Here is an 11,637-nt window from a genome sequence, read left to right as displayed (position 1 = left end):
ATTATTTATTATTGCATCAAATTAATAGTTCAAATTTCTTAGTAATATTTGTTGACATCTTACGAGGGTAAGATAAGATAATCAAAGAATTACTTTTGCATAAACTTTCCTAAGACTTCAGCTTTACATTAACTATTACAGGTCGCACAAATTGACAGCCGAAATTTGTCAATATAATTTCTCAATATCCTATTTTCGGCAGCCCATGTAAACTTTCTTACAAATTGTGCTGTTTCTCTCTTGCGTTATATTTTTCTCAATCGCCGCGCAAGTATGCACCTTTTTCTCGGAAGGACCACGATCATATATATAAACAGGTCTCGGCTTTCATATACCGAAACCTAGTGAAAACCGTTCGAAAATTGACTCGTAAAAAATCAACACGGAAGATAAGAAAATTCTCGTTCTGCACATGTTTGACATGAATGTGTCAGAGAGATATATTCTACCCATCTCTATCTCTCTCGCAAGAATACGAACTTTGTTGTCTTCCATGTTGATTTCTCATGGCTAGCGAATCTCGGAACATGTTTATATGATCGTAGGAAGAAGAAACTCCGTCTACTTAGAAATACGTGACCCATTGAATCATTGGATTAAGAGCACAAAGGAAGGGGATCCTAAACAAAGAAGAAAGGGCAGGAACCGAAGATCGAAAACAGAAAAGTGAGTTCTCAATTCAATTCAATTTTTTACTTCTAAGCGTTTATTTCTCTCTGCCGTAATCGAAACGTACAAGTTGGAATAAACGATCGTTTAGAAACGCCGAAGTCTTTTTGAATTTTCGCGCAATTCATGGGCACCAACCCACGTACCTTTTTCCTGAAAAAATCCTCAAAAAGAACACAACAAAATAATGTTCAGATTATATAAAACATAAATATACCGTAAGTATTTTTTGACATGTATTTTAAAAAATTAAAATACGTATCTTTCTCCATTTATATTTTCAATTTTTGTCATAAATTATATACAACTCTTCAAATTGTTATTTTTGCTATCCTGCATTCACTACACAGTTTCACCAACTATCCTACAGTATATTTAAACGGTCTTGTAGAGGTTATATACCGTAAAAGAAGCAATTATTACTGTTATGTTTTACCTTACAGTTTTAGGGATAAGACGAGTGGGTTGGTGCTAGTCGTGAAGCGCTGATCGCTTTGCTCGCCGAAATGCGCGAGAATTGAAAACAGTCAATACTTTTAAACGCGGTGGTTTATTCTAAGAACTTGAGTACGAGATCTTCTTTGCAGAGATTAGAAAAGTTCAGTGAACCGAGAATAGTAAGAGTCTTTCTAGCTTTCTCCATTGTAAAGTCGAATTCCCTTTTGTTTAATTAGAACCTGTATTTATAACATTTTGGAGACAGCTTCGCAATCAGTGATGAGCATGGCAGAACACGTGGCTTTTATGACCTTGGCTACCTGTACGTTCAGGTGGGAAGCACATGGGTCTTGTAATAATCCACGCAATGGAACGGCTACACACATAACTTGCATCATTTACGATTTTACGATATACTGTACTACTTATATATAACATACATTATTGTTTATATACTAATATATTATTATTTATATTTAGATTTATTATTTATATATAACAGTTTACAAAAGTTCATAGATGCACCGTGTTACAATAGTTTATAAGCAAGATATATATATCATAAGCTGTAGAAAGTCTATAATCTGAAGGAAAACAATAAACATACACATATAAGCGATATATCTTATACATGATTATATAAGTTAATTTAAGTTTCACCCTCGGTCCATACGGGATATTTCTAACTAAATACATTCGTCGGAGCAAACTTCACGCAGTTATGTCAAAAGCGAGTTCATGCAATAGCGTAATATTACAAATTAGTTTTATTTTCGATTTTATACATTAGAATATTATTATACATTTTACAGTAATTACTTATGTAATCCTAAACACGATATCAACACGATACAATGTCTTTCATACTAAATTTATAGAAAAATGTATCATTTCATTTATTGACCAATAGTGAATATGCTATTTAGAACTAGAATATATGTTATACGAAAGTAAATAAGATATACCTAAACTGTGCGACGAATCATAAATTTTAATCCATCAGATGTTACCTCATGGTAAAGTTGTGTTTTTTTAATTATTCAAAGAAAATAATAAATCATCCATAATATGATGGCGGTAGAATGCTTCAAATTAAAGGTTTAAACCAAAGATCTTCTTTTAAGGAAATAATCAATAAAATTACCGTGGTCAGTGTAGGTTTCGTGTAATAAGTACGACGAAAAGATTTCCAGATAAATGATTAAAAGTAACTTCAGTTGATTAAAGACCCGTTTTAAGAAGCATGAAATGCATAAAAGGAAACTTAAACGCAACACGTATGTTTTGTAATAACATTCTATTCATTTTACCTAAATGTTTACATATAAACATAATTTGTAAATTACTTTTATTTTTAAATTTCTATGTTATATATAATTTATTGTGAAAGAATTTCAAACATTATTTTCTATAGATTACTACAAAATATAAGAACTTCTGAAATTTTACCAAGAGTGGATAATTCTCGAGATAATCAAAATAAATCAAGTGATTATTTTCAATTACCAAGTTTACAAAAGAAGAAAACTTGGAAAGATGTTGATGACAATGTATCAACTTGGGATAAAAATAGTACTGCGACAGATATATCCTGTTCTTCAGAAATTGAAAATATTGCAACGAAGAAAGCTATGGAACAGTGGGAAGCTATCGAAAGTACATTGTATGAAGATGGTAATCAAGTAACTCAAACATCTGTTTTGGAAGAATGTATACAATGGAGAATGCAAATACCTCATTTAAGAATAGTTGGGAAGAATCCGTTTCTTTCACCTAAAAGTAACTATCAAGATTTAAACGTAAATTATAGTCAGATAAAGAATAATTTTGATCCTAATAATGAGGAGGTATTTCCAGAACATAGTACTTCATTAAAGGTACCGAATATTTTACATGTTATTAAAATAACCTAATAGACTTAAAAATAACAATACTTGTCATTAAAAATTCCTTTGTCCCTAGAAAGAAAATTATTTAGTAAAAAAATTCAATCTTTGAAAAGACTATATACATATATTATTTGTAGAAAAGGAAAAATTCATCTAAGCAAAGATTACAGAAAACATCGCAAGATGAGATATTTGATATGCTTTATGAATATGTAATATCCAAGCTGTTTCCAAATAAAGGAAATGAAATTGATTCATTATATGATGATTTCAATGATGTTTTACAAATACATACAGCTACTATTCACAGTAATAAAAGTTCTGCAAAAAGTATAAAGGTAAATTGTTTTGAGGAAACAATATCTCTCGAAGGTAGATTTTCAAATAGTAATAGTAAAGGAAGAGAAGATTATACCTTACCTATGAGAAAAGAAAGTGGTCAAACATATACACAAGAAATTCAGAAGTACGTATAGACTGTATTGTAGAATAATGAAACAAAAACAGAAATGCAGAATGTTAATTATTTATCAACTTATAGAAAACATGATAATCCTATGAATAATGACAAAATAAGAAATCAGAAGGATGAATCTACTACGGAAGATAAGCTTTTAAGGCCACACACTAGTAGAAATAAACTTGGAACTGTTTTTAATGAAAAGGTTGTAGTTAGTCCTGTGCCTTATGTTTTATCAACCAGAGAAAGCTTTTCTACCGTAAAAACTACTCCAATTAAGTTTATGGCACAGTCTCTAGAAGTTTCTTCCTTTCAAGGCATGTCATACTTTTTTTTAATATTATGTATTACATATGGAATGTTAAAAATATTTTTAGCATTATGTGTGAATATTATTTTGTATTAGGCTCAAGTAAAAATATTAATTATTTTAAAAATTCGGGAAAAAATTCAACTTCAGCTAAAATTTCTGCTTGGCATGCTCCTGTTTCTCCTGCTGTGTGGCCAAAAAATATAAAGCTTGCTCCACTCGACACGACACGATTTTCGAGTAGCAAAAATAGGTATGATGAAAGCATTAAACTTCTTTTTATCTATGAAGAATATCTTTCATATTATTTTTATAATTTTAGATCTTTAACATCATCATCGGTACCAGTATCACGTAACAGGAAACCTTTAAGTCCTATTTTTCGATCTACTCCACCAGTACAAACTATTCATAATAATAATCACGAAGGTTTAGAAATTCAAGGAAAACATATAATTCCTGGACAATCCCCTAAGTTAAGTGCGCCTACTACAAGTTCGGAGAATGCTGGGAGTAGCAAAAACAGAAAAAAGAAGCCAATCAAAAACAAAACTGCAATGAATTACAACTAATTATGTTAGTTACAAAAATTGATCTCATAAAATTATTTTTATCTCTATTAATTAAAATTGTGTTTCATTGTTTTACACAAATAATAATCCGGTAAAATGCAGCTGACATAACTGAAGGAATGTTACTTACCATTTATACATTCAAAGCAGACATTCGTGATTGCGTTTGTGATATAAAAATCATGTACGATAAAAATTCTATTTATTTTTTATTGACAATTGAGCTAAAATTGATGATTTGAAAGTTCAGATAACATTTATAATCTAAGTGATGTAAAAAGTAACATTTTATATGATATATAAATATATCGTTATTGTTATATAATAATAAGAAATCTTATTGTATTACAGTATTAAAATGTGCTCTAATTGTAAGAAGTGTTTGCACTATAAACAGAAAGAATATTTAAACACTGTATTAAAAATGATACGAGTTAGTGTTCCAATTTTAAAAATGTATATTTTAAATACTCCTGTTGTTTCAGAAGCGAACATATTGTTGTAACTATCTCTACCTCACTCAGTTCTATGTGTTATTTGATTGATGCACACGCTTAAGTGCGCAGGTGAATATATTTTTGTAATGCACATATCTGTATTGGACGTGCTTATTGTAAATATATAATAATTAATATGTTTAAATGTATTTACATTTCATACACATGTCATATGTAACACAAATTTTAAGCTCAATAATACTTCATATTTTTAATTTCATCATTTAAAAACAACTTTATCTTCAAAAATAATAATATTGTTTTTAAACTTTATTTTAGTTCATTGTCCATGTTATTTCATTTGGTTATAAAGTTTATATTTTGATTAATTTGATATTCATATAAAGTATTAACATAAATTTTGATAAACCGTATACTTCCGTTATATGAAATTTATATATTATATTCAACATTAGTTTTATATCATATTTAATTTGAGAAGTATGTGCGCTGGAGAAAAATTCGGATAAAATGCAAACTGCGCATGTGTGAAGTACAGCGCGGGGACAGCAAAAGCTTTCTCTGAAAGGACTTATGCTTTCAGTTGTGCGTGGTCTCCGAAAGAGGATGGATGTAATGCATAGCGTATTGAAATTGATAATCATATAGCGCGTTGTTTATTATATATTAAATGTTTTTAAATTCCTTTCTATTTATTCACGAGTGTTTTTTACATTGTATACTATAACAAATTGATAAATTTATTGTTTATCATATGGTGTCGCACATGAAGGATTTTAACGTCTCTTCGGAACCTGGCGGCATGTCTACATACGTTAGAAGTACTGGCACTCATCTGTCAACGTTGACAAGGATCTTGGGCGTGTGTACTGCGATTGGTAAGTCAATTACTATTCTTCAAAATTTAATTTAGAACGATTTTAAAATTTTACCTATGTCAACGTTGGTTGTATGTATCTTTTCTTTTTTAAATATTTTGTAACTAAAAATGCCATAATATATGGCATAGAACATTATTCTATACCACTCTTTTATACAATTAATAGTTTACATTTTTCATTTATTTTATTTATTACTATATAATAGTATAACTAATAAAATACACTTAATAAACTATATTTTATTATATCATATTCAATCATATTCAAAGTAGAATTTCAATAATTTTGACGTACGAGTATTTTGCATTATAACATAATTACATTTTAATAAAATTTAAATATTTTTCAGTTTATTGAATATACATAAAAAATAATTTCTTTTGTTAATCTAAAAAGATTTTTGCTATTTCTCCAGTGAATATTAACTGTTCATATAAAAGGGTTGCTAAAAAAAAAAGTAAATCGTTCAGAAGGCATGACATGAAAAGGATTTTATTCAAATGTGATATATTGAATTCTAATGCAATGTTTATTATACAATACATTTAAAAATTATTTTCTTCCATTATATTTTAGCGTATATTTATGTATATTGAATGTATTTATGGAAATGCGTCAAAACTCTATTCCTCGGAAATTAAATGTTCAGTTTGTGAAATAAAGTTTTTGAAGTGCTTCGTTCCTAAAAAGTATAGCTTATTGCCTAGGCACTCGATATTGAATCGAACTTGTTATATTTCGTAAAAGACATTAAACTTATGTCTTTTCTAATAGCTACCTTAAATATGCTACACAGATTAGACACTCGATTATTAATTATAGTGCTAAGAGGTTATAATCTAGCTTCTGTTTACAATTTTTAAGTATTTAATTTCTGTTAGTGTAAATTGCTGATTTTATATAGACGAACATAAAGCTTGATTCCTTACTTTGCATTGATAATTTAGAAAATAAAAATAAATTTCAAATTTCCATCGTTAGTAACTCTAAACTTTTATTGTTTCATGGAGATTCTGATATGCGCAGAAATATGCGTATTAAACACTAACGATTTAACCATGTTTAGATCCTTTTCCTTAAAATTAGTTTTATGTACATTTAAATTTGTATTTTGGGGAATAATCTGAATGTATGTATCTCATTTATAAAAGAAGCAAAATATAGCTCAAATTTATGTATTTACTATGTACACCATCAGCTATTAAAAAATGTAATTCATCTTGGTAGTATTTATATATACATATATACACATATTAAGATATTTACATTGCATATACTATAGTAAAAACTATATAGAATTAACCAGATTCATTGGAACCGAGATAGTTCGACTAAAGCGAGTCTCACCGAATAATCGAGACCTGGAATAAACGAAATAAAAATTTATGAGTTTAGAAGTCACATTGACAACTTCATAGATTAAAGACCGGGAAAAGGTGATGATGTTGTAAACTTTATTCTTTAAATTTATTTTGCAAGTCTACTATTATTTATGTCATTTTCTTGTTATAAATGAACTCATGAAACCAAGTAATTTAATTTGTTGAAAATTGAACATTAATTCTATACTTATTGTAGCCTTTTGAGATATTCAACTTATTATTATCTCGTGCTCATTCTGCATCTGTCGAATTTGTCACAGAAACAAAATAAATAGTGATTATATATTTTTTATTTTCCTATATATTTTACTTTATTATAAAATTTGTAGTCGATCTAAATCTTAGCATATAGCGCATCTTATATTTAACTTGCATTAAGCTTTTAAAATTAAATATAAAGTTTAAAAATTAAAATTTAAAATTCAAAATTCAAAATTAAAATTAAAATTCATATTAAAATTACTTTCTACTCTACATTTTGATATTCTTGAAATATAAATATGAAATATAGTGTGACATGCTCGAAATATAAATCTTAAAGTTTTTTATAAAAATTCTAACGAAAATCTTCAAAATGTCAATGGAGCACGATCTGATACCTAGGTATATTATGGTATGTCACGTTATAAAGAGTTTTCGTGTATTCTTAAAAGATTAAAACATTTTCAGTTTTGCGTAAAGATAATTTTATGAAATTTTTAAACCGAAACTTTACGAAGACATGAACTAACATCATTGCGATATGTGTGATAGTATATATAGGTATAAATACGATATGGTACACCACATTTTTATGTTAATTACATTTTAAAATGAATAAAGAATAAGCTGAAAGATAATAATTCAGGATGCACACATTTTTTCGTTGTTTTATAATCCTTATTTTAAGATTGCAAAATGTGTAATTGTTAAAACAACTATAAACGGTGATCATTTTAAATGAAAAACAAAACAAGATAAATTCATACTGTAAGGAGATTGTACATTTTTATACGCCAACAGTAAGAAAACGTCACAAACGTCAGATTGTAAAACTTGAAATGTTTGGATTTCAGAGCTGGAAAATAAATTTTTAAAACTGATCATGAATTTATATCGAAAATACTTTTTATTTAAATAATACTGCTTATGATAAAAATTATTGTAGGAATTAATTATAATAAGTTGCTACATAAGATCAAGGTAACAAAAATTTATATTAAGAGAAAACGAAAAAGTTGTTAAGGGTTAAATTATTTATAATCATCGTTGTATGTGTCATAACTTAACGTTAAAATATTTATTTCTTATTATTTGTAACAAATGACAAATAAGCAAGGACGACGAAAAAAAAGGAAATAAAAAGCAACAATGATTTGGGTAACTTTGGCGAATAAATTAAGTGCTTTTAAGATTTTCTACGTTCCTGGTATCACATACAAAAAATGCATATCTACCTTCAAATTTTTATAAGCAATGGATATTAATAATTGTCTTATATATAATGATATTTAAGATGTGAAATTTATAGTATACTATATTTAAAAGTTTTGTCCTATTCTTCCTTTGACTATACTGCAAAAGGCTTAATATATGATAGGAATATGTTCTTCGAATACATACAGGGTGGTTGGTAACTGGTGGTACAAGCGGAAAGGGGGTGATTCTACGCGAAAAACGAAGTCGAAAATATAGAATAAAAATTTTTCGTTTGAGGCTTTGTTTTCGAGAAAATCGACTTTGAATTTTCGCTCGGTACGCGTGCGATACGTTATAACGAATCTCACTGTAGATCGTTGTCTCGACGGAAAAATTAAAAAAAAAAATTTCTTATTCTATATTTTCGACTTCTTTTTTCGCGTAGAATCACACCCTTTCAACTTGTACCACCAGTTACCAACCACCCTGTATAATTTTGTAAAGAAAATATCTATGCTCTCTTGCGCGTTTAAATTTTTCTCACGTGATCCTTGAAGTTTTAATCTTTGAACTGTTTTCTTTCTATTGTGTATATAGAATAAAGCTACAGAAGCAAACCTATGAAAGCTGCAAAATCACTCTAACAGTAAGAAATTTTTCTGAGTATAATAGCAATCTTAATTGTGTATCAAAGTACAAAAAAAATGGGGGAAGTTACCAGCAATGCAGGTATAGGAGCATTTAATCGAAACCGTCCAGTTCGCTGACTTAGCGCGAACGAGCTCGAAGCAATTCCCGTCTATTAATATTTAGTGCGCCTAAAGGGGCTCGCGCGATAGACGAGCTCGAATCTCCCGACGTTATAAAAACGAGAAGCGGAGAAGAAGGGCATCGAGGACGTCCGCGTTTCGTTCACCGAAATGTTTCGAAATGTTCCTGGAATGTTCGTTCTTCCGTGATGTTCCCCAGTGTTTGCAGAACTTTAAGGCAATCGAGTTTTTCCAAACATTTTCACCGGGTCTGCATGTATCATTTCATTGGAGCGCGTCGATCGGGAAGAAGAAAAATCGCGTGGATTAACGTCGCGTATTTTTCGCTTACGGTTTTCACGTTCTCGCTGCGGAAAAATATTTTCTCTAACATTGTGTCGCTGAAACGGCCAAATGGAAAATGATCTCGTTGCAAAATATTTCTTTTTGCTACTACCGATCCCTGTTATTTGATACCATAGCCATGACGATTCTCGATGGCATATTCGTACTTTTTTGAAATATCGTAGGCAGATGAATTACCAGTGATACCACCAAGATAGAAATATCGCAAGAATGAAATGGTAGTAACGTTTTCCACGTGTTTCTTGCAAATCTTGTTCAATTACTGTTTGCCTATTGAGACTTTCGTGCTTGAAATTTCATTTTTCTCTGTGTTTGCGACAAACTCTCTCGACGATCATGTATATTTACCTTTCCTTTCCACTTTTTCTTTCTCTAGTATTATTTTCACGTCGTTTACGTGCAACTTGTAAATAAAGTACCATATGTTTCTGTTATTAATTGGATTGAACTACACAATTTTGCGAAAATACTCGAACATTTGCAGATATCTTTTATGAATATATTAGGTGTGTTATACGAAACATTTTGAAATTTTATTACAACTGTTAATAGTATTGAAATTGTACTATTATATTATATAGATAAAGTCTGGAATAAATCTAAAAATGTATATAGAAATTACAAAATACATATTTATCATATGTAGGGTGTCTGCAAGATCGTGGCACAATCGATCGGATGGTGATTCTACATGCAAAAATAAAAATGTCGAAAAAGAAAAAATGCAATTTGTTCATTTAAGGCTTCTTTTTCGAAGAAAAGAGTTTGAAAGCCCCTCAGGTACTCGTGGATTAAATGCAAATTTTGAGGTATGAAATTCGTGTTTCTGCTCGTGTTTATATTATTAAAATATGGACGATGTCACGACCTACTTCCGGTTGTTGTTGTTACCTTATGTCAGCGATGTCGTGTGTTGTACTATTAATCTTTTTCGTTTTGCCGGATCTAACATTCCCCTCCCCATTCGCCGACGTTTTGTTATGGGGTCTTATCAAGTCTAAAGTGTACTGCAAGCATACTAACAGACTTAAAAGTAAATGTTATTTTAGCATTAAAAGATTTAAAAGTGAAGTGAAGAAAACAAGAAGCGTGCAACAATTGAGTTTAACGGGCAGAGCTGTATGCAGCAATACGGTCAACATTTTAAACACTTGTTACACTAATAAAATGATTCTCAAATTCTCAAAAAGCACTAATCTTATCCTTATCTATGATACCATTGAAATTAAATGCAAAATAAAGGAAAGTAATAGTACAGATCGCTATGGAAATAACAGCAATAACAGAAAGCAGACCGTAGCTGATGATTCATTTTTTTTTTTTTTTGGAAACGAAGCCTTATATAGTAAATATTATTCTTTCTTCTCGATTTATTTTTGCATGTAGAATCATCATTCAGCCGGCTGTATCACGATTCTGTATTTCGACGAGATCACAAAATTAATGTTAATTATCCGTTATATTAATTAATGGACTTAACACTTACTAGCACTTATTATATGCTTAAGATAGCTGTCCATGGCGGTATGCTAATTTTTTTATTAAATATGTACATATGTATTATACAATAAATTTTTTTGTAATTTTTATATATGTACATTTTCAAATTAATCTAAAATCTCATCAATATAATCATGATAGTTACGTTTCATTGCAATGCTAATGAAATTTCAAAACGTTTTATATAGGAGATACATACAATATGGACATAAAAGGTTTTTATGATACTTTTACCATAAAAAAGTAAAGTACTTTTACCATATCAGTATTATATTGTCTGTTAATAAAATGATGGATTTACGTAAAAATTTGAAATAGAAAGATGTTATTTCGTTATAGCATTGTTTTCATTTTTCTAGATATGTCGGAGTATTTGAAGTTCTTCGTGTTCTGTAAATAAAGTTGTTATACAAACTGTTGCGAACAAATATCTCAAATTGTGAATGAAGAAAAACATGTACCGTATAAAAAAAGTAGTACAATTTCAATCCTCAGAGACGTTTTAAAATGGAGGGTTTAGAGAGGATATTTTAAATAAGGAGAGTAAAGTTATCATTTTATTATA

At 29.3% G+C, this 11,637-nt stretch overlaps 1 protein-coding gene across 4 annotated transcripts; it reads left to right on the top strand.

Moving 5' to 3' along the window:
• The first annotated feature begins 543 nt into the window (after window positions 1-543).
• On the top strand, window positions 544-4,980 carry LOC117160541 (uncharacterized). 4 transcript variants are annotated; one of them, XM_076618093.1, is made up of 7 exons: window positions 544-666; window positions 1,344-2,384; window positions 2,522-2,984; window positions 3,134-3,462; window positions 3,538-3,773; window positions 3,863-4,019; window positions 4,089-4,980. In XM_076618093.1, exons 2-7 carry the CDS (start codon window positions 2,356-2,358, stop codon window positions 4,336-4,338), a joined length of 1,464 nt encoding a protein of 487 aa, XP_076474208.1. In that variant the 5' UTR covers window positions 544-666; window positions 1,344-2,355; the 3' UTR covers window positions 4,339-4,980. The 4 variants fall into 4 exon arrangements, with proteins under 4 accessions (XP_076474208.1, XP_076474215.1, XP_033197249.2 ...); XM_033341358.2 differs by lacking the exon at window positions 544-666 and adding an exon at window positions 1,083-1,286 and having other exon boundaries at window positions 1,373-2,384; XM_033341359.2 differs by lacking the exon at window positions 544-666 and having other exon boundaries at window positions 1,083-2,123; window positions 2,232-2,384.
• Window positions 4,981-11,637: the final 6,657 nt, after the last annotated feature.

This window comes from Bombus vancouverensis, chromosome 1 (genome assembly GCF_051014615.1).
Source record: "Bombus vancouverensis nearcticus chromosome 1, iyBomVanc1_principal, whole genome shotgun sequence".
Taxonomy (NCBI): Eukaryota; Metazoa; Arthropoda; class Insecta; order Hymenoptera; family Apidae; genus Bombus; species Bombus vancouverensis.
This window is presented reverse-complemented; position numbering and strand designations above follow the sequence as displayed.